Genomic DNA, 24294 nt, shown 5'->3' on the forward strand with positions numbered 1-24294 from the left:
GCGAGCATAGCGAGTTTGGTGAGAGTCGTAACATGCTATATGCTAAGTGTCTGGTATGAGTCAACCTATCACTTTTTCTACTTGTACACTTCTGTTTCAGTGACATTTTACCAATTACAACTGTTTGTAAGTGTTTTCAGATGTTTTCATTCATTATGATGACATGCAGCATAAGTATAGCGCACATCAGCTTAGTAAGCGCACTCGCTATGACTCGTATTTCAACATACCAAATTCTTATATCACTTTCCAATTATTTTCCCCTTTACATAGAACCTTTCCTCCACCACTGTAAAGGTTTTCAATTATTTTCATTCATTATGTGGGCATTTAGCGATATGCTAGCGTATATTCACGTAGCAACCAAGATCTCAAACACTCGTGTTTCATCATGTACTTTATTTATTCACTCCACTTATAATTTCCCACTTACATTACACACGTTTACACCCCTATAATGCACTGTACATACTTACTGCCATTATTTATTCAAGTGAGCGTGAGAATATCGCCTGAAAATACCCTCGCATGGAATGTTTCGACGAACATATTACTCACACACTTATATACTAATTCACTCACACACTTATATACTAATTATTCACTTTATCACTTGCTGACTTTTATTCTGACTAATACGTGCCTTATTCATTCAACTGAGCGTCAGGAAATCGCATCTCTATACACACGCTATGAATATTTGACTTAGAATATATATCATCACTTACAATAATTTGAACTTATATTATACCCATAAGAATTTCCAATAATAATAATTATATAATTACGGGCCGTATTTATTGCACTGAGCGACAGAATATCGCATCATAAAACCCTCACTATGTAAGTTTCAACTTAGGGCAGATTTATATACTTACATACAATGTTTTCACTTATGTTCTACCCGTATGCACTTTATACTAATATTTGGAGATCAACATGACTGATAATTTCACTGAGCGTCTGTCTGTCGCATTTACCTCATAATTTCTGCGTCCATTCGCATTCACACCATACTAAAATTGCATCAACATGTGATATTCACTAAAACATGGGTGAATACAGAGACCCACGTCACACTGCACGCACTCATAGCGGGTGTCCTTCCTCTGTGTCGTGAGTCTCACCTGGGAATTACTGCACACGTGACACCTGCGTTGGGGCCTAGGTCTATTTGGCTGGGGAGGGATTGGAGTGGGGAAATGGCGGCCGGATATTCTCTGGGGAGTTTGGGCAATATGGGCAGTGCGGGTGCGATGTTGGGGCCTTTCAACAGCATACTTTGCAAAGATTTCTCTTGTGAGCTCCCTCACAAACCCTTCAAATGTTTCCTGAACTCCTGTTGTCATGGCGTGAAGGTGGTGGCAATTCAGAGCAGTGATATCTAGCAAGTGAAAGAACAGTTTTTTATACCACTTCATCATGGTCCTGGCACACTCTACCGTCGATATCATGGAGTCTGACTGATCCACGAGGCGCATGTTTATATTGTAATCCATAACAAACTCAGGTTTCCAAACACAACGCCTGCTCTCGCTATGGTAATCTACTGAATCAGTACGGTGCATCAAGGGGCGGTGAACCATGGACAAGAGGCTTACTTCTCTGTTGTGGTTCCACATTGTTGCAAGGATGTTGTTGACTTTGAAGAAGACAACCTCATTCCTTGCAAGTTTCCGCCCTACCTTGGCCATGTGACGCCGGTTCACCTTTACGGTTCCACAGACTCCCATTTCGTGTGTGTGAAGATAACGAGCGAGAAGAGGTGCTAGTGTACCAATTGTCCAGGTAGAGGACATGACCATGATGAAGGTAGTCTTCTATCATTGTCTTTACCACTGCTTCCGACAGTCCAATGCTTCGATCTTCTATTATGTCTGTCTGTGCACCGGTGTACAAGACTATGTCTTGCACGTATCCAGTCCTACAGTCGCACATAACAAAGATCTTGAACCCAAAACGGTGCCTTTTGCTGGGTATATACTGCCTAAATGAAATATTACCTCTCCACAACACGAGACTCTCGTCTATGACGAGGTCTTTATAGGGATAGAATGAGGAACGAAAGGTTTGCCTGAGGTGATCAAAGACCAACCTAATTTGCCTCATTTTATCAGTGTTGTTCGCATTTGCAGGGTCATGAGCATCATAGAAATGGAGGCGGCTTAGAATTTGTTGAAACCGATTACGGCTCATCACTTGACAAAATATTGGGGTAAACATAACAGGGTCCCTAGTCCAGTAAGCAGGAATTCTATTCTTTCTTATAATACCCATCAAAAGGACCAGGGCAAAAAATAAGAACATTTCTAGAAGGGAGACAGGGTAATCATAGATGATAGAATGCCTACTCCTTGTTCCCAATCTTTCACTCTCTAGGCATTGGGCGCTTGCAAACAGGTTTGTTTGGTATACAATCTGATCAACAAATGCCTCACTGAAAAACAGGTGGAAAAAATCCAACCTGGTGGAATTACGGTGAATTCCTGGAGCAGTGCAGCCAGATCGCCCCTGCTCAGTGAAGGGGTGAATGAGGGGAGAAAAATCACTCCCATCCTCCCAATCCCACGACACAAATCCCTCGTCCCCATCAGCCCCATCACCGCCTTCGTCTGGGTGGGGAGGAGATCCTGGTTGGGGAGGTGGGGGAGAAGGAGTGCGGAGGGCTTCCCCACTGTCACTCCTCTTCCCTCTGCCTTTACCCTTTCCCTTTCCTTTACCCTTGCGGCCTTGAGGAACATTAGGGGGCTGTGGGGATGAAATAGGGGAATATTGGGGAGCAGAAGACGTGCTGGGGAGTGGTTCCTCCCCACCTTCCCCTTCCATGACAACACCACGTGCTTTCTCACGCACCCTAGCTCGACCACGTGTTAGGGGATATTGGGGAGCATAAGACGTGCTGGGGAGTGGTTCCTCCCCACCTTCCCCCTCCATTACAACACCACGTGCTCTCTCACGCACCCTAGCTCGACCACGTGTTAGGGGATGTTGGGGAGCATAAGACATGCTTTGGAGTGGTTCCTCCCCACCTTCCCCCTCCCTCACAACCCCACGTGATAAGGAACGCACCCGCACTGGCCCATGTGATCCACAACGCCGCCTCACTCTACGTAGGGAGAGCAATGACTCACTCACGTCACTCTCACTTTCCCTAATCCTCCCTGGACTTTCCCTTTCACTCCCCACTCCCTCCACTTGACTTCCTGGCTCCCCAAACAAAATGCTAGGCCCATACCTGCTCATACGACGTGGTGTGCGCTCTGGGCCACGATGTGTTATTACCTCACGTCCATACCACGTGGCAGCACGTCCCACGGCTCCGTCCTCGTCCTCATCCTCGTCCTCGTCCTCGAATTCTGGTTCCAAATCACGCTGGGGATAGGGATAGGATATTGCACGTGCCTTCTTTGCCTCCTGCCCCTCTCTAGCAGCACGGTAAGTCACGTACTGCCGCTTCCTGGGAGACGGAACTTCCTCATCACTGCTGGTGGTTTCTTCCTCCTCTGGCTGCACATAATCCTTGTCCATATCCTCGTCATCCAGTGGGGAATCACTGTCGCCGGTAAAGGTGTCCAGGGCGACTTGAATTTCGCTGTCTGAGAGACCTCTCTTAGCTCCTGTCTGAGCAGGACTGTGGCTACCAGGTGAGTGGACGAGTGGTGGGCTAGCGCGGGTCGTGCGGGGTCGCCGAGTGTCCCCGCCTGGTGGCAGGTAGGGGAAGGTCATGCGAGGGTACGTACCGCAAATCAAGCGCGAATTTTGAAAATTGTCGAAATTATGCACATTGCAATTGCACGACGTACCGGTACGTCGCCGGGACTGGCAAATGCAAATCGTTGCAACGTACCCATACGTCGACGGGACGGGGCGGGTTAAGTATGTAGGGGGAGTGCTGGGCCTTAGGGAATGGGCTGTAAATGCCTATTCACAAAGTTTGACACTAAAAAAAAAAAAAAAAAATGCTCAGATGGAGAACCAAGTGGCCAGAATGAAAGAGGAGTTCTGGGCAAATGTAGAAGCATGCCAGGAGAAGACTGAGGTTAGTGAGGGAGTACTTCTGATGGGAGATATGGCTGAAAACTTGGGGAATGCTGCATTCGAATAGGTGTTTGGTCAGTGGGGTGTACCTACTAAAGTGCATGGTAACAGAAGTGCCCTGGTGGACATTTGTGCAGCAAAGGGGCTGGGAACAGTCAATACTGTTTTTCAAGTACAAGATAATCCACTACTATGGTAGTACCATTCTTAAGTGGCGGTTTGGGTGGGGCACGAACCTCTGTACAGTGTTGCCACGTGTTCCATACCCGCTATGTGAACGGCTCTGATATATGTAATAGGCATCACAATAAGATATACACATAAGAATATAATGGTAACGTGTGTATTATAATATATGAAAGAACAGTAAACTTATTATGCGTTAAATATTAATACGGCAATACAGAAACGTTGCATAAATATTTTACAGTATTGCTTAAAAGAAGGTGGTCACTTTTATTGGCTGTTACCGTATTTCTGGGGTTGGTAATAATGTCACAATTATGATTATAAGATAATGTGCAGGAATATAAGTAAAAATGTCAATTTCTTATTAACCCTTTAACCGCGGGTGTCATTCCAGAATGACGTTGCAAAAACTGGACCAAACCGCGGGTGTCATTCTCGAATGTTTGTGAATATTTTGAATACCCCGCGTTTTTTCCGTGCGCCAATTGTTTCAAGGGAGAGTAGCTATTAAGTTCTTTCACTCCAGCCGACCCCCACCTCCCTCTTCCCCCCCCCTCTTCCCCCCCCCTGGGGCCCCACCTCCCACCCCCTGGGCCCCCCACCCCACCCCTGACCAAGCGCGCATCAGTATCTGTCCAGCTGTGTGAGTGACAACACATGTTGATGTGGTAGTGAAGTGCAGGCAATTACAGTGCCTTTTACCTGTCTCAGTGAACACAGAGTGGGTGTTTATCGTATGTGCAGTGTTCATATATGTTTATAGTATTATTATCAGAATGTGATTGGCATTTGGTAATGGTGTGTGAGCGAAAAATAGTGATTACAACACCGCTGATGTGGCAGTGAAGTGCAGGCAATTACAGTGCCTTTTACCTGCCTCAGTGAACACAGAGTGGGTGTTTATCGTATGTGCAGTGTTCATATATGTTTATAGTATTATTATCAGAATGAGGTTGGCATTTGGTAATGGTGTGTGAGCGAAAAATAGTGATTACAACACCGCTGATGTGGCAGTGAAGTGCAGGTAATTACAGTGCCTTTTACCTGCCTCAGTGAACACAGAGTGGGTGTTTATCGTATGTGCAGTGTTCATATATGTTTATAGTATTATTATCAGAATGAGGTTGGCATTTGGTAATGGTGTATGAGCGAAGGTAATGATGTGTGAGCGAAAAATAGTGATTTTACACCCCTCACTTCTAATGGCACTGCCCGTCCTGTGAAAGTCAACGAAGTCATGAAACCTACATCAATGGAAAGCTGAAGGTTAGTACTTTCTAATGGTACCTTATTTTTTTCTCTAGCTTTATTCTGTGCAGAGTTATTAAGGTTAAAAGGTTTGTTTACATTTGGCTGAAACCCCCGCGGGAGAGGACAGTCAGACCAAAACAATACCCGTGGTTAAAGGGTTAAAAAAAAAATAATACATTAAACCTCTTGAGCGGCAACACTCACACCCAGTCCCACCTGGCCAGAGCTTCCTCTCTCCTAGGCCTGTTTGGGGACACCTCTTAAAAAAAAAATGCGCCAAGACTTTTACCTCCTGGGTGGTGTGAAAATAAAGTCAAATGTACAATATGTACATTATAAAGTAAAAGGAAATAACCAAAATGTATCCTAAAATACCACAGACGAGAGAGAGAGAGAAAGAGAGGGGGGGGGAAGGCAGACCAGGGGCAGTGTTGAGTGCAGCTGAGCGAGATGAAGGAAGGGAGGGAATGAAGGAGGGAGAGAGTGATTGAATGAAAACAAATCATGGTGCCACAATAGTGAGGTCATCTGGTGCCGTATGTAAAACAATAATATATTTAAATAAAATTAGATATAATAAAAACAAATTAAAGAAATGAAAGCACAAGTTTGTCACTCGTAAAAGAAACAAAATTCCCAAGGGTGACGCACATCTCCCCCCAGGAGAGAGAGAGAGAGAGAGGCATCGCGGGTATGGAAAACGTGGCAACACTGTACAGAGGTAGGTTTGTGCCCCACCCAAACCAGCACTTAAGATTGGTACCACCATATGCATGGCAATTGATAATGGGGATGGGAGGTGAATTGGATGAACATAAGACAATGATTGGCTGAGGTTGTGGATGATTGAATTAGAAAATTTGTGCCTGACATGAGTGTGTTTAGAGGTTATGGGAATTAATTATCTGATCATAATAATGTCAAAGATAGGTGAAAAAGCAGTGCTTGATCTGAGGTAAACGAAGACAGGAGGAAGAAGTCATTGTGAAAAGAGGAGAAAGAAGGTGAAAAAGCACTGCTTGATCTGAGATAAAGGAAGACAGGAGGAAAAAGATCTGAGATAAAGGAAGACAGGAGGAAAAAGTCATTGTGAAAAGTGTAGAAAGAAGGTGAAAAAGCAATTCTTGATCTGAGGTCAAGGAAGACAGTAAGAAAAAGTCATTGTGAAAAGTGTAGAAAGAAGGTGAAAAAGCAATGCGTGATTTGAGGTACCGGTAAGAGAAGACAGGAGGAAGAAGCCATTGTGAAAAGAGTAGAAAGGTTCCAGTTGGAGGATAAAGGGGTAGAGTACAAGAGAAGCAGATTTTGGGCTGGTTATAGATGATTTGGAGCAAGAAATGTGATTCATGAAAGATGTAGAGTAAGGGGAAAGTAGAAGTGGTTTTGCATAGATTTTACAGTCATATGGAGAAAATGGGTGTAAATAGGTTGGAGAAAAGGGTATGCAAAATTTGAAGATGGGAGGAGCCATTTTTGGCCAAAAATATGATGAATGGATATGGTAATTGAGTGTGTAGGAAAGTGAGGTATTGAAGTTTATGCGACTATGGAACTGATGGGATCAAATGTCTGGATGAATTATGTACAAAAGAGGACATAACAAGAGTTTGGCACATCTTTTATCTTGATCATCAGAGGATCGACTGTATTTGGAAGCCAGTGTAAAACACTTCTATAAATAAAAAAACCAAAAAATATATCCAGATGGTTAGTCTTCTAAAGTCGAATCAAGATTCTAGAGTCAAGAATGATGACTGAATGAGTGTCTGGCCCATTTCATTGGGCATGCTGTTTATTAGTTCTTCCTCTGTTGTGTTCTTGTTCTTTGGACTCACCTAATCATTGGGTGGAAAAAGTGGTCAGTATATTAATTGATTTTTTTATTTCTACTATCATTATTATCACTGTGGTAGGGCGCTCACCATCTACTCACTCGATGCAGTGCTGCCCTTGGGTGTCTCCCCTTCTTTCCTTCAGTCGTTCCTCGTCCTTCCGCCTACGGGTGACTTTACACTCTCTCTTCTGTCTTTCATTCCTTCATTCTTTCCTCTTCCTTCTGCCTGTGGGTGACTCTACACTGAGTGACAAGCCAAATGGTTTCCTGTACACCAGGAAACCATATACTGCGCTGGGTGGTAACCATGTAACCAAATTTTGGCGCTTTGTGGTTTAGTGGGCAATTACTGCACTCCAGTTGGATTGAGCCAGTGAAGGTTTATATCCAAGGAGTGGTTGGGGTTTATTGCTCACGTAATGCCACTCAGGGATGAGTGAGGCTGGTCACTCTCATCTTAAATGTCAGGACCAACTGCCTAGCCCCGGACTCTTCCGCTTCTCATGGGGCAACTTAGGATTGGATGGTGGATGGATTATTATTGGTGAATTGGAATGAAATAGATCTGGACAGCTTGTGGAATGTATATAGGGATTGCTTAGTTAGGAGTGCTATAGCAGTGTGTGGTACGTCAAAAGTAACAACAAAGAAGAAAGGTATGGCATGATGGGATGAAGAGGTTAAGAGAGCAGTGAAGGAAAAGGGGAAGAAGTGGCTAGAGTGGATACAGCATTGGGGTTCAGTTGAAATAAGAAATGAATATATTGAGATTGTAAAGCATGTAAAGATACTAGTTAAGAGGAAAAAAAGGAGGAGGTAAATGATGATCTGGGAAGAAAAATGAATGCAGATTACTCTGATAGTTATTTTGGAAAGAGCCATGGATTGAAGTGACAGCGGAAAAAAATGTGAAAGTGTGAAGGATGAAGTGGTAGATTATTAACCCATGGGGATGAAGTAAAGACCAGATGGAAAGAATGTTTTGAAAGTCTGATGAATGGGAATGGAGAGAGCAAATTACTGTTAACATGACTGGTTTTTGGGGTGTACAGAGAAGGAATGCAGTGCCAGGAAAAGTGACGCTCGCAGAGGTGAAGAACGCTGTGAAGTTGCTGAAAATTGGGAAAGCAGGTGGGTTTGATGAGGTGTAGGCAGAGATAATTAAGTGTAGTGAAGAGAGTGGAATGAAGTGCTTGTTGGGAATATGTATGAAGATATGGATGAGTGAAATTATGCCAGCAGTTTGGAAAAAGGCAGTGATTGTACTCCTGTACAAAAATAAAGGTGAGCGAAGTGAGTGCAAGAAATATCATGCCATAAGTCTATTAAGTGTGGTAGGGAAGGTAATTTGGAAGAATTCTTATAGAGAAAGTAAGAGAGATATCAGAAGTCCTAGTGAGTGACAAACAGGGTGGCCATAGTAGATGCAGAGGATGTGTGGATCAAATATTTGCAGTGAGAGTGGTAGTCGTCACCTGTTGGTCAGTCCTGGTCCGAGGCTTCATGTTTGTATTTTTAATTAGTTATTTTCCTTCATGGATTTGGAGAAAGCATATGGCAGGGTAGATAGACCAGGATTGTGGAAAGTATTAAGAATACAGTGAGTTCGATATACGAAAGGGATAGGGACGAAAAAAAACTGTCATAATTCGAAATTTCGTATATTGGAATGATTTAGCCCATTGAAATATACATATAAATGGGGGGATGGGTCCCAGGACCCCCTCGGACCCCCCATCTAAACTTTACCCCCCCCTCCTGTTTTGAAGTATACAATACTTGTATACAATTACAGAGAAGAAGGTGGCCATATTCTTTCTTGTACACCTTTTTCTTTGTCACAGTCCCAACGATGGAAGCTGCAAGGCCTAAAGCACGCCCAGTCTCCGAGACTCCATGTCCCTCCTCATGAGGTCTTATAATTTCCAATTTCATTTCCAGAGTTAGAGTACGGTGCTGCTTCTTTGCAGCAGGCTCCCCCGATGCTGGAGATGATGCAGGGTGCTTGGGAGGCATGGCAAAACAATACGAAAAGGTGACGAGCTGCGAAAATATCCTCACATATAGTGAATATGCGAGGAGAGGAGGGACATGGACTCAACTGAGAAGCGCGCGAAAATTTAATTACCGGAGAGGGGTTAGTTCGTTTTCTCTTGGCAAGCGAGCACGGCGCTGTACACCACGCCCATTTTGAATTTTTCATACGGTATTCCTGTAACCCCTTTATAGCTGCCGGCCTTGAACAACACTTTACTGTTTCGGTGTCAGTGATGTTGAGTTAGGGCATCGTATAAAAACCTGCAAACAATTATGGGAAGGGAACAAAGGTCACTGGTGTGTTTACACGACCCTACTCTACCATCCCAAGCATTCTTGTGTTACATGCTCCCTAATTTTGAGTAAGTTTCTTTCAGCAAGAGAACATAATTTACCACCCTCAAAATAGTCAGGAAAATATAGACGACAAACCAGAGGAATAAGAACTGAATTGGTAAGGTCTTTAGTCTGAATGCTTACATGAAAGATTATGGGTTTTACAATTTTAACAGACGATATGGAACAAAAATGTTTCCTAATCAGAAAAAAAATTACTCTTTCATTCCACATGTTCTCGTTGGTTAGAATTCAGTTCCATATTTTTCGTTTGGTATCACTCTTCCCAATATATTTCGGACTGACTGAGAAGTTATTTCTGCTCCTTAAAGTTAGTGTACATTTACTGCTCATTCTTTTGTTCGTTCTCATGTGTATGTGTGAAAGAGAGAGGACTGATACAAACAATAATGTATTCCATTATCGCTTTCATAGCTGCTGGCCCTGAACAACGCCTTACTGTAATGGTGTCAGTGACTTTGAGTTAGGGTGAGCTGCAAAAAACTGCAAACAATTATGGGAAGGGAACGAAGTCACTGGTGTGTTTACACGACCGTACTCTACCATCCCAAGTACTCAGACATTCACAGATCACTTCATCCCAGATGTTTTCACCTATGTTTACATGGTAATGTAACACACATCCTAATTTTATTAATTCTTACGCGAATCAAAGCAAATCACAGGATGGGTTTAGGGGAAAAAAAATCTGTCTATCTATCTATCTATTGCCAGACGCCTCAATCCCGTTCGGGGTGGCCACAAACAAATCGCCTCCACGTTGCCTTGTCCCCCGCCATTTCACTGCCCCGTTCCCAGCTCACACCCCCCTCTCTCATATACCTCTCCACCCCATCCCACCATCTCATCCTCGGCCTCCCCCCCCCCTCTTCCCCCTTCCACCACACTCACATACACTCTCTTCGTCAGTCTTTCACCCTCCATCCTCTCCACATGGCCAAACCACCTTAGTGTATTCCTGCTAACGCTTCCTATCACATCCACATCCACACCACAACACTCCTTTTTATCCTCATTTGTCAGCCTGTCTCTCCATGTGACTTCACAGGCTCCTCTTAAATAACTCTTTTCCACTGCTCTCACTCTTGACTTGTGTCCTTCCAACAACGTCCAAGCTTCACTTCCATATGTTAGAGTTGGTATCACAGTATTGTCATGTAGTAAATTTTTCACTTCCATGCTCACGTCCTTGTTTCTTATCACTGCTTTCAAGGAACCAGCAACCTTTCTCCCCTGCTGTACCCTTTCAAGCACTTCACCCTACAAACCTCCATCCTTACTCATCACACTACCCAGGTACTTAAACGTACTCACATTTTCCAGTTCCTCACCATCCAGCCTTGCTGTACATTCACTGACTTCACCTCTCTCAAAGACCATCACTTTACTCTTCCCTACATTCACCTTTAGATTCCATTTCTTACACACTCTCTCAGACTCATCCACCAAGCCTTGCAGCTCTCCTTCATCTTCACTTAACAACACAGTATCATCTGCAAACAACAGTACAGAGAGTTTCCAAACACTACCCTCTCTCACCAGGGCCACTCCAACATCCACTACCCTACCATATACCTCTTTTATTACCCCATCCACATTCAGATTGAACAACCATGGAGACATGACACATCCCTGCTTCAACCCAACCTTCAAAGAGAAAAATTCACTTAGTTCAACATCCACACGCACTGCAGCCTTAGCACCATCATACATACTCTTCACAGCATTCAACAACTTCCCATGTACTCCTTATATTCTTAATATTTTCCACAGTCCTTGTCTATCCACCCTGTCATATGCTTTCTCCAAATCCATGAAAGCCGCATACAACTTCTTTCCCTTCTCTAGAAACTTTTCCACTAAAGATCTAAGAATGAATATCTGATCTACACAACCTCTTCCCTTCCTAAAGCTTCCCTGTTCTTCTCCAACTAATTCCTCTGTTCTTTCTCTAACTCTGTCAATAAGTATCCTACCATACACTTTTCCTATTGTACTAAGAAGACAAAAGCCCTTATGATTACCACACACTTCTTTTTCCCCTTTTCCTTTGTACAAGGGAATAATTATACCTGACTTCCAATCCTCCGGGACTCGACCTTCCTCCCAGGCCAAAATGCACATCTTCCACATCCATTCTACTACTATCTCTCCCCCATGCTTCGACATTTCACCACACACTTCATCAATTTGTGGGGCTTTCCCCAATTTAACTTTCTTCATTGCTTCCACAACTTCTATTCTACTGATTTCTTCCTGTCTTCTCACCTCCCTCCTTCTCCCAGCCATTCCCCAGCCACTTATACTCGCATTACTTCTATCCTGTATGTTCAACAATTCCTTAAAGTGTTCTCTCCATCTGCTCACTTTTTCTCCCTTCTCCACAAGTAATCTACCATTTTCATCTTTCACTCCCCTGCTAACTTCACTTCCACCATGTCTTACTCTTTTCACCTCTTTCCAGAACATTTTCTTACAGTCCCTCCACTTTACACTCAAATTCCTTCCAAATTCCTCATCCACTCTCTTCTTACTCTTTCTTACTAATCTTTTCACTTCTCTCTTTCTTTCTACATATAACTCTCTCTTCCATCTTTCAATTTCTTCCATGCCCCTATTTCTCATCCATTCATTGTATGCTTTCTTCTTTTGTGCCACAGCCTGTCTCACCTCTTCATTCCACCATGCTGTTCCTTGCACACCCCTCCATCTTCTCTTCATCCGACACACCACATCACATAAATAAATAAATAAAGCCAGGTGTGCCAGACGAGTCTTTTCACTTATGTAAGAAGAAGAAATTGATTTTAGAACTTTGAAAAAATGGTCCCAAGGCTGACTATGGGATTACGCAAATTTCTGAACCCTGAGTCATTGAGGGGGCTAATCATACGCTTTACTTTAAGCAGTAAAAGCACCTTACCGAATCAGTTCTTCCAGATAGTCCGATATATTTTTCAGATTATTTCTGGGTTGGTAAATATAGTAAACATTTCTTGTTAAATTTCTTTCCCTGTTGTTTTTAGCTGTTCTGGTGTGACAACTCGTTTATTTCGTTAATGAAATGGTGGGAAGGACTGTTCTTTCCTAAGTGTTTAGCTAAACGACCTAACCGAGCTTATCTGTACCTAATAATTTAACCAAACCTAACCTCCAGTTGGGAAATTGGTAAACGATATCCACCTTTGAGCACTTTGAGTTTCTTCCACTGCACTGGAAACGATCGTAGGGGAAAGTGACGATAATGACAGGGAGGAAATTTTTCAGCAAGAAAAAGTAATTTGCCAAACTGAAAGTTGTCAGAAAATTACAGAAACAAGCTGGAAGATTATGAATTGAATTGGTAAGGTCTTTCTGCTACTTCAAGTGCACAATGAGAGACACAAGTATCTTCCCAAAGTCTGACGAAAATAGGGTGGAAAAATCGAACCATTTGAAACACGCACTAGTAGAAATGGTTTTCATTGTATTTCGTCTGGTGTAAATTTTCTTCAGACAGAACTGGGAAGATGGCTGTGTCTTTCATTATACATTTATCGGTAAATAAATCAGTCTGATAGTATTTGTATTTTATTTCCACTGGATTAATTATGATTTCAGACTATTCAGGCACCTCTTCACACCATATAGTCTGCATAATCGGGCTATCTCTGTATTTCCTTTCATATTGATTTTCGTATCATTGAGACAGATATTTTTGTATTGTGAAATTTGTCCTATATTCATCTCTTTCGTACCATCAAAAATTTGTACTTCGGGTTGTTGTATTTCAAAGACTCACTGTATATGGAATAAATGGGAAGTTGTTGAATGCCGTGAAGAGTATATATGAGAGTGCTAAGGCTGCAGTGCATGTGGACAGTGAACTGAGTGAGTTTTTCTGTTCAAAAGTTGGCTTGAAATGGGGATGCGTCATGTCTCCATGGTTGTTCAATCTATTTAGGGATGGGGTTATAAAAGAGATACAATGTAGGGCAGTGGATGTTAGAGCGGCCCTAATGAGAGAGATGCTGTGTGTGGAAATTCCCTGTATTGTTGTTTGTAGATGATACCATGTTGTTAAATGAAGAAAAGGGGAGCTGCAAGGCCCCCCCCCCCCCCGACTCTGGGCATAGGCTTCATAGCCTACTCCCAAGGCCAAGCAGTCCTCCTATGTACCATACACCTGTACATGTCACCACTTCAGTGCTAACATCCACCATCCATATTGAATACATGCTAGGGCTGTCTCATAGAGGACTGGTGTTTTGGTATTAGCGGGGGTGTTTTTACAACATGTCGGTGGGTCTTCTGATAGATCGGTAAAGTTTGCTTCTGTGAAATTCAAATCCTTAAACTGTTCCCTGCCCCAGCCAGGATTTGAACCTGGGTCCAGTAGGACTGCAGGCTACCTCTCTGCCGATTCTGTAAGAAACAGAATCTGAAGATGAATGTAGGGAAGAGTATAGTTATGGTCTTCGAAAGAAATGAAGTCACTGAATGTGCAGTGAGGTTGGATGAGGAGGAAATGGAAAATGTGCATATTTTTAAGTACTTGGGTAGTGTGGCGAGTAAGGATGGAAGTTTAGGGGGTGAAGTGCTTGAAAGGGTACAACAAGGAAGAAAGGTTGTTGGTTCTTTGAAAGCAGTGATAAGAAACAGAGAAGTGAGCATGGAAGTGAAAAAGTTACTGCTTGACAGTATAGTGATACCAACTCTAATGTATGGTAGTGAAGCTTGGACCTTGTTGGAGGGACACAAGTCAAGAGTGAAAATGAGTTATTTGAGAAGGGCATGTGGAGTCACATGCAGAGACAGACTGACAAATGGGGAAGTGAAGGATCATTGTGGTGTGGATGTGTATGTTATAGGAAGCATTAGAAGAAACACATTGAGGTGGTTTGGCCATGTGGAGAGGATGGAGAATAAGAGACTGACAAGGAGAGTGTATGTGAGTGAGGTGGAAGGGGGGAGAGGGAGGGGGAGGCCAAGAATGAGATGGAAGGATAGAGAGGAGAGGTATATGAGAGAGGGGGGTGTGAGCCAGGAGCAGGGCAGTGAAATGGTAGGGAACAGGGCGACATGGAGGTGATTTGTTTGTGGCCACCCCTTACGGGATTCAGGTGCCAGGCAATAGACAGATAGATATAGAGCCAGATAGTGGAGAAGACTTGTGAGAACGACAATAAGATGTTTATAGCATTTATATATCTGGAAAAAGCATATGACAAAGTAGATAGAGAAGGATTGTGGAAGGTTTTGCACTTGTATGGTGTAGATGGTAAGCTGCTAGGTGCTGTCAGGAGTTTTTATGATGGTAGTGAAGCATGTGTAAATGGGCATCATAGTGATTGGTTCATGATCAGGGTGGATGCACAACAAGGTTGTGTGATGTCCCCATTTTTGCTCGGTATATATGTATGGATGGGGTGATGGGAGAAGCAAAAACACGAGTATTGGAGAGTGGGATGGCATTGGTAATGAATGGTGATGGATGGAATATGCTGATGATGCAGTGCTACTTGCAAATACAGGACAAGAGCTTGTTAGACTAGTGCAGAGTTTTGTAGATGTCTGTGAGTATTGTGCCTTGAGAGTAAATGTAGAAAAGAGTAAAGTGATGGTTATTAAGAGAGAAGGTGACTCCCACTGTGATATTTCTGTGAATGGAGAGACACTGGAATTGGTGAGAGAGGTCAAATACCTGGGTACAGTGATAGAAAAGAGAAGAAAATGTGCAAAAGAAATGGAAAGTAGAGTAACACAGAGAAGGGAAGTAGCTGGTGCTGGCTTTGATTAAAAACAGAGACTTGAGTGTTGCAGCTGCACGAGGCTTACATGAAGGAGTGTTAGTGCCTACATTAACATACAGATGTGAAACTATGGTGTGGCATGAAAAAGAAAAGTCAAGAGTAAGAACAGTGAAGGTGGGACTGCTGAGGAATGTATATGGAGTACAGAGAGTGGATAGAATACAGAATAATGTGATTCGTGAAAGATGCGGAGTGAGGAAGTCTGTGAACACCAGAATTGAAGAGAGTGTACTGAGATGGTTTGGTCATGTGGAGAGAATGGATGACAAAAGAGTGATGAAAAAGGTATATCTGAGTGAATTTGAAGGAGGGAGGAGGTGAGGTAGGCCACGAAGAAGGTGGAGAAATAGGGTGGATGAGTATGTGAGGAAGAGAGATATGGAAGTTGGTGAAGCTGAGGCGCTGACAAGAGACCAAGCCGGCTAGATGATTTTTTGTGAAGGAGCACATAACCAGGGATTTGTCACCCTTTTTTAATATGACAGCATGTGGATTGACTCAGTCAGATAGGTATATGTGAAGGTACAGAATGTGGTGAAATTTTTTTTGGCCTATCTGATGCAGCCAGGATTACATGAACTTGAGTGATGAGTGAATGGAAATGTGGCCCATTGAACTGGGCAACCTTAGGCTGTGTGAACATTGCTAATCCTCACCCTGCCCTAAGGTGGGAAAGGAGGTCCGGATGGTGGTGGCAATGGCGGTGGCGGCAGCGACGGTTTGATTTGTTTATTTATTTATTTATTTTTTGACAGAAATGAAAGTGGAGCTGCATCGTACTCTTGAGGAAGACTACTGTCCACTACTGCGTGCAGCTGTCATTGCATCTAGTGTCACTCTAACCAACCGAACTTTCAACACGGATGTAGATGTTGTTCTTGGAGGTGTTTTAGTTCAGGTGGGATGCTATTTTTGCAGTATTTGTATTCTGATATTGTATTTCATCAGATACAGTATACCAGTATGCAGTATATATTACCCTAAAGCTTTACGCGTTAATATGTGACTAGAATATTACCTGCATAGTAAGACATGTAGTATGTGAGGACAGTGTTGGCCCACTTTGTAGTTGTTCTGGTTGAAGTTATTTTTAAATCAGTCCATTGCCTCACTCATTTTTGCTGAGAGAATTACCTTTCCCAGCTCCACCACACACCATAATAACCACTCGTCCCATCTGCCCTACACCATCCATTTCATCCATTTCTATGACCCACATTTATTTCCAAGAGAAACTTGGTCCCATTGCCAACAGTACCCATTGTATGATGCCCATCTTCATAGGGTGCTTGCCCCACTGCCATCCCCAACCATCCCATCCCATCTGCTTCGACCCCCCCCCCCACCCCACTGTTTTTTATACCTCGCACATCAAAAAGAAATCTGATTCCACTGCCAGTGCCACTCCTCATATAATGCCTATCTCCCCATGGTATAATCCCACCTAAACCCACCACCCATCACCATCTTTACTTATTACCATCACCCCACCATCTCCATTCTGACCACCAACTCCCCCCCCCCCCTTTTTTTTTTTTTTTTCCATGTTTGAAATTGTGCCTGATCAGTCTTCATACAGTACTCACCACTGTGCAATGGGCCAGATCGGTTTGAAAAGTGACACTTATTAGAATTTTCATCTTTATTAAAACTGGGTAGTTTTACCACAAATCATCAGGAATATGTTCACAGCATTTGATAACAATGATTTATCTTCACTATACTGACACCTGTGTTCATAAATGACACCTTAAACATACTGTTCTTGGAAGTTCGTTCATAATTTTGTACATGGTTACAATTTGACTCTCAGGTTCTGAGCACTCTCATTCTTCTTCAGGTGCTCATAAACAGTGGTATCTGACATCATTGAATAGCTAAGGTCATGAGGAGTGGATTAGTGGTAGAATCAAGCAATTCGATTAAGTAAACAACCTGCTATAAGCTAATTAATGCTGTGAAGTAACAAGCGATGCAAATATTATACATCGGCAAGCATATAAAGGATTTTTTTAAAATCTACAGTGATCTACAATTTAGGTATGGTTCCATATTGTGGATATATGTTTTGACTACAAGTCCCAGTTGTATGCTGGTGCTCATATCTGCTGTCACATGATTAAATTCACAGTGACAAATACTGTGTACTAAACATTATTATCTATATTTCCCAATAGATACTGATTATATTGATAGCTTTGGCATTTCCAACATTATTTCTTGGTATCATTATGCAGAATGACTTTTTGCATGATTATCATAATCACATTTTATATTTAGTATGCTTAACCATCCTTTGTGACTGTTCAACAGCTTGGCATGTGATGATATATTACTGCAACAGTGTCCAGAAAAGCAGTATTTGAACACATATTTGAGATTGGTGGTGTAAAACATACAACAATCCATTATATTATGATGTTCCTTGAGAAACAAGGCATAGAGCCAACAGCCAGTAACAGCAAAAAAATAAGTGCCTTCATAGTACATCTCAAAGATAAGTGGGCAGGTCATACTGGCAAAAAGAGAAGTTTCTGGAAAACAACAAAGAATGGCTGAAGCAAGATATCATGAAGGTGAAGTGTGCTTCGACTAGTGGCCTGACTCCCTTGCAGCAGACGGCTGTTGGATTTTTCTGTGAAAAGCCACAGCACGAAGCGAAACGCCACTCATTTGCTGATTCGGTACACTGCAGATAAACTGGTGTATGCAGCAAGAAGGTGAGCAAGAAGCAAGGGTCACAACGACCCGGCATTTGTCCTTGGTTGATCAGCGGAAACCTCAGCAAGACTGAAAAGTATGTCGAGTGCTCTGCGATGAAACTCCTAAGGCCAAGCCATATTCAGAAGATGAAGCACTCACTTTTTTTGTGGATGGGAAATTCACTAAAGCAACATGGCAGCTCATGCAACTCTCCACCAGAAAACAACATGCTGATATCTATCTGACGTTTAACTGCATCTGATCTGCCAAGGAATGCTGCTACCCAGAAAACATCTGCATTGAGCCAATGCGAGCAGAAGTACAATTGCAGTCACTGTTGGCCCACATGAGTGATCGCTTGCTCCAACTACTGGGAGAGTCCGTCTGCCAGATGGCTGATGAAGACAGCATACTCGCCCTGCAGCTCACCTGCAAGTGGGGTTTCGACCGAACCACCGGCCAAAGCCATTATGAGCAGAGTGGCATACCCGAAGCGGCTCATGACGGCCAGGTCCTCTTGACCTCATTAGTGCCGCTCCAGTTGGCACATGGCAATCAGGTGGTATGGCGTAATCAGGCACCATGTTGCATTCGATTCTACAGGCCGATGAAATTGGAATACTGCAATGAGACGGCTGAGCTCAGCAGAGAAGAGTCGCCATACTGGCAGCAGCAGATTGAAATTCTTCGAACGCACGTCACTGATCTGGACGGTGACAGCATCAGCGTGGACTACATATTGGAGCAGACAGTGATCGACAGGAAAGTGCTGAGCGCCATCACTGGCACAGCGTCAGTGCAGAGATGTCCCATTTGTTTGCCACGCCCAAAATCATAAACGACCTCAAGCATGTGTGCCAGTTGACAGTCAACAAAGAGAACCTATGATTTGGCCAGAGCACACTGCATGGCTGGATCTGCCTCTTCAAGTGTGCCTTGCACATTAGCTATCAACTGACCATGAAGAAATGGCAATGTAGGTCAGCAGCTGACAAAGAAGAGTTCAGTCAGCGCAAGAAGTTCGTCCAAGATGAATTCTGACATCAGCTGCATCTCCACGTGGACCAGCCTAGAATGGGTAGTGGCGGAACGTTGAACGATGGCAACATGGCCAGACGGGCATTCAGCGACGATTCAAAGCTGGCTGAAGTGACCAGCAACAACGAACAGCTCATCCATCGTCTTCACACCATTCTGCTAATGCTGGCTTCTGGACACCAAGTGGACTTCACTAACTTTGGTGACTACTGCAATTGCACAGCAGACCTGTATGTTGAGCTGTACGCATGGCACCCGATGCCAGTAACACTGCACAGAGTGCTCATTCATGGAGAGCAAGTCATTGTATCATTGCCCTTGCCAATTGGAATGATGAGCAAAGAGGCACAAGAGTCCTGCAACAAGGACATTTGTGCATACCGCATTGGTCATGCTTGGAGGGACTCATGCCATCACAACATCACCGATCAGTTCAAGTACCTGTTGCTGAGCAGCGTTGTAGTGAGTCAGTGCTCTCAAACAACAGCCTTGGGCGAGAAATCCCTCACCTCTGATCCTCTAAGCCTGCTGCACCTACAAGCCGTCACAGATCACATTAGCATTAGCAGCAATACCAGCGAGTAAAGACACCTGAATTTGTTGCATTTTCGATGTGGTAATTTGTTTTTTATATTGCTTACAGTTTCAGTTTTGCTGATAGTTGGTACATAATAAATGCTTCGTGTTGCTGCGCATCATCAGCGCTATATTTGTGAGTTGATCATAAATAAAATGCAGCAGTATTATTATGCTGCATGATACCGAAATTATGCATACGGTGCAATATAGTGTATGATCCATCAGGAACAGCATTATTTCATGCTAGAGACAAAAACATATGTCACAATCTGATTCTGCGTTGAAATCTACGACTGGGGATCAACATTCATGTATGTGCCACTTTAAGGTAAAAATGTGTCGCTTCTTAGGCCGATCTGGCCCACTATGCACTGCATTATTACATCCTGCTCACTCCTTTCTGCGCTGCCTGGCCATTTCTGCTCTGATGCAGTGGAATAATTAATGACTGATTGCTCTAGAAAGCTCATGACAGCAGTACAAGAGAGGTCAGTGCCACAGTACAATAAGAGTCAAGGCAAAACATGAATAAGAAGTATAGTATGCAGTAATACCTCGATGTACGATATTAATGATGGGTTTTGATTTTTTTACCAATTTTGATGATATCTTAGACAAAAATTGTGTTTAGGTTGATTTGTAAACTGTTTTTAGACTTAGATTAATATGTTTTAGCTATAGGTGGTGTGAACATTATCATTTTGGGGTACAGTTTACTAAGCTTGATTTTTTCCCAGACTTATATTTGATGATTTTCAGATTTTATTTATTGGATTTAGTGAGTTATTTACAGGTTTTAGGTTTAGGGTAGCTTCCTTGACAGCTGTTAGGCCATATAGATTGGCTTTAAACTTGTTTTGGGGCCCATTTGGGTGGGTTTTGGACTTGGTTGGGGGGGAACCCAAGGCTGGTAAACGCTATACGTTACATTATATTTTGAAAGTACCCCGATGTACAATACCCTGCTTAATGATGGGGTTTTACCTAACTAGTTCCATCGTTAAACCGGTGTATGCCTATATATATATATATATATGTATATATACCCTGAAAGTAATACAGGTATATGCACCAACTTTTCAGAGCTCAGATGAAGAAATTGAAACATTCTGTGATGACATCTTCCAGATTATGGAAGAGGAAAAGACCACTTATACTATATTCATGGGAGACTTCTTTCCAAAAGTTGGAAAATCAAAAAATGGAGAAGCATGTATGGGAAAATTTGGAGTGGGAGAAAGGAACGAAAGGGGAGGAATGCTGGTAAACTTTGCAGAAATGTTTAACATGAGAACAATGAACACATTCTTCCACAAAAGAACAGGGAGAAAGTGGACCTGGAAAAGCCCAAATTGAGAAACAAAGAATGAAATCGACTCCATTATAGCAGATAAGACAAAGCAGTTATCAACAAAGTAAATATCGGAAATGACCATTGAATCATTGGTTGCACAGCAAGATTCAGTTTCAAAAGTGAAAGAAAGATGATTAGAGACAAGAAGATATGCCCAGTAATAGTAAATGAAAACAAAGCAGCCTTTCAGTTGGAAATAAGGAACAGATTTCAGGCTCTGAGTAATGCTGAATGTGACATTGATGAGCTGAATGACAGACTAACAAAAGTGCTAAATGAATCAGCGGAGGTAGTAGGAAAACCTAATATAACCAAATCTACGAAGTATTCAGAAAGACATTTGAGCTAGTGAAAAAAAGAAATGAAATGAAAGTAAAAACAAAGAAAGATGAAATAGAATGAGCGGAATTAAGTAAGCCTATGAACAAAAGACAAAGAGAAGAAAAACGAAAGAGAAACATGGATCAAATCAAAGAAACCATCAAAAAAGGAAAAAGTTTGAAACAGGTCCGAAGTAAAATGGCACTTGGAAAGCAACAAATTAGAAATTACATCACTAAAAGACAAACACGGCGTATCTATCTATCTATCTATTGCCAGACGCCTCAATCCCGTTTGGGGTGGCCACAAACAAATCGCCTCCACGTCACCCTGTCCCCTGCCATTTCACTGCCCTGCTCCCAACTCACACCCCCCTCTCTCATATACCTCTCCACCCCATCCCTCCATCTCATCCTTGGCCTCCCCCTCCCTCTTCCCTCCTCCACCTCACTCACATACACTCTCTTCGTCAGTCTTTCACCCTCCATCCTCTCCACATGGCCAAACCACCTCAGTGTGTTTCTCCTAACACTTCCTATCACATCCACATCCACACCACAACGCTCCTTTATATCCTCATTCGTCAGCCTATCTCTCCATGTGACTCCAGAGGCTCCTCTTAAATAACTCATTGCCACTGCTTTCACTCTTGACTTGTGTCCTTCCAACAACGTCCAAGCTTCACTTCCATACGTTAGAGTTGGTATCACAATACTGTCATGTAGTAACTTTTTCACTTCCATGCTCACTTCCCTGTTTCTTATCACTGCTTTCAAGGAACCAGCAACCTTTCTTCCCTGCTGTACCCTTTCAAGCACTTCACCCTCCAAACCTCCATCCTTACTCATCACACTACCCAAGTACTTAAACGTACTCACATTTTCCAATTCCTCACCATCCAACCTCGCTGTACATTCACTGACTTCACCTCTCTCAAAGACCATCACTTTACTCTTCCCTACATTCACCTTTAGATTCCGTTTCTTACACACTCTCCCAAACTCATCCACCAAGCCTTGCAGCTCCCCTTCGTCTTCACTCAACAACACAGTATCATCTGCAAACAACAGTACAAGGAGTTTCCAAACACTATCCCCTCTCACCAGGGCCACTCCAACATCCACTACACTGCCTTGTACCTCTTTTATTACCCCATCCATGTACAAATTGAACAACCATGGAGACATGACACATCCCTGTTTCAACCCAACTTTCAAAGAGAAAAATTCACTTAGTTCACCATCCACACGCACTGCAGCCTTAGCACCCTCATACATACTCTTCACAGCATTCAACAACTTCCCATCTACTCCATATATTCTTAATACTTTCCACAATCCTTGTCTATCCACTCTGTCATATGTTATCTCCAAATCCATGAAAGCCGCATACAACTTCTTTCCCTTCACTAGAAACTTTTCCACTAAAGATCTAAGAATGAATATCTGATCTACACAACCTCTTCCCTTCCTAAAGCCTCCCTGTTCTTCTCCAACTAATTCCTCTGTTCTTTCTCTAACTCTGTCAATAAGTATCCTACAATGCACTTTTCCTATTATACTAAGAAGACAAATGCCCCTATGATTACCACACACTTCTTTTTCCCCTTTTCCTTCGTACAAGGGAATAATTATACCTGACTTCCAATCCTCCGGGACTCTACCTTCCTCCCAGGCCAGTCTGCACATCTTCCACATCCATTCTACTACTATCTCTCCCCCATGCTTCAGCATTTCATCACGCACTTCATCAATTTGTGGGGCTTTCCCCAATTTAACTTTCTTCATTGCCTCCACAACTTCTATCCTACTGATTTCTTCCTGTCTTCTCACCTCCCTCCTTCTCCCAGCTATTCCCCAGCCACTTATACTCGCATTACTTCCATCCTGTATGTTCAACAATTCCTTAAAGTGTTCTCTCCATCTGCTCACTTTTTCTCCCTTCTCCACTAGTAATCTACCATTTTTATCTTTCACTCCCCTGCTAACCTCACTTCCACCCTGTCTTACTCTCTTCACCTCTTTCCAGAACATAGTCTTACAGTCCCTCCACTTTACACTCAAATTCCTTCCAAATTCCTCATCCACTTTCTTCTTACTCTCTCCTACTAATCTTTTCACCTCTCTCTTTCTTTCTTCATATAACTCTCTCTTCCGCCACTCAACTTCTTCCACGCCCCTACTTCTCATCCATTCATTGTATGCTTTCTTCTCTTGTGCCACAGCCTGTCTCATCTCTTCAGTCCACCACACTGTTCCTTGCACCCCCATCCGTCTTCTCTTCCTCCCACACACCACATCACATGCTGCACATATTTCTTCCGTAAATATCCTGCACACACTATCCACATCCCCCATCTGCTCCAATTCATATTTGCCCAATTGTTCCTCCACTTCTCTCTCGTACTCTTGTCTTTTTCTCATCCTCTTGTAACCTTTCCACTGTCCTTGCAACTACTTCCTCCTGTCTTTCTCTTCTTCTATTTCTCCATCTTGCTTGGATCCTAATTCTGGCCACCACCAAGTAGTGGTCAGAAAGTCCACTCCCCCAAACTCTATAAGCTCTTGCATCCATTACATATCTTCGCATCCTTTCATCCACACACATATAATCAATCATTGCCTTCTTTTCATTCAGTTCACCACCCACCCTTCTCATCACTCGCCATGTATACCTGTGGATCATTTTATGCCTGAAGAGGGTATTGGCCATCACCAACCCCCTCCCAGCACAAATGTCCACGGTGAAGTTGTTAAATGCAGAGATGAGATGCTGAAGAGAGTGGAAGAATTTTACAAAGC

The 24294-nt window shown here is 42.9% G+C and overlaps 1 protein-coding gene across 1 annotated transcript in view; it reads left to right on the forward strand.

Moving 5' to 3' along the window:
* Positions 1-24294, forward strand: part of Vps13 (vacuolar protein sorting 13C) — a 1164731-nt gene that overhangs the window by 325011 nt on the left and 815426 nt on the right. Inside the window, exons 26-28 of the mRNA XM_080277871.1 lie at positions 8365-8443; positions 9254-9313; positions 16254-16396. Coding sequence (XP_080133997.1) covers positions 8365-8443; positions 9254-9313; positions 16254-16396 — 282 coding nt within the window. The remainder of the gene's footprint in view (positions 1-8364; positions 8444-9253; positions 9314-16253; positions 16397-24294) is intronic.

Source organism: Coenobita brevimanus, chromosome 71 (genome assembly GCF_032717465.1).
Source record: "Coenobita brevimanus isolate Jiangsu-jjx chromosome 71, ASM3271746v2, whole genome shotgun sequence".
NCBI classification, from domain to species: domain Eukaryota; kingdom Metazoa; phylum Arthropoda; class Malacostraca; order Decapoda; family Coenobitidae; genus Coenobita; species Coenobita brevimanus.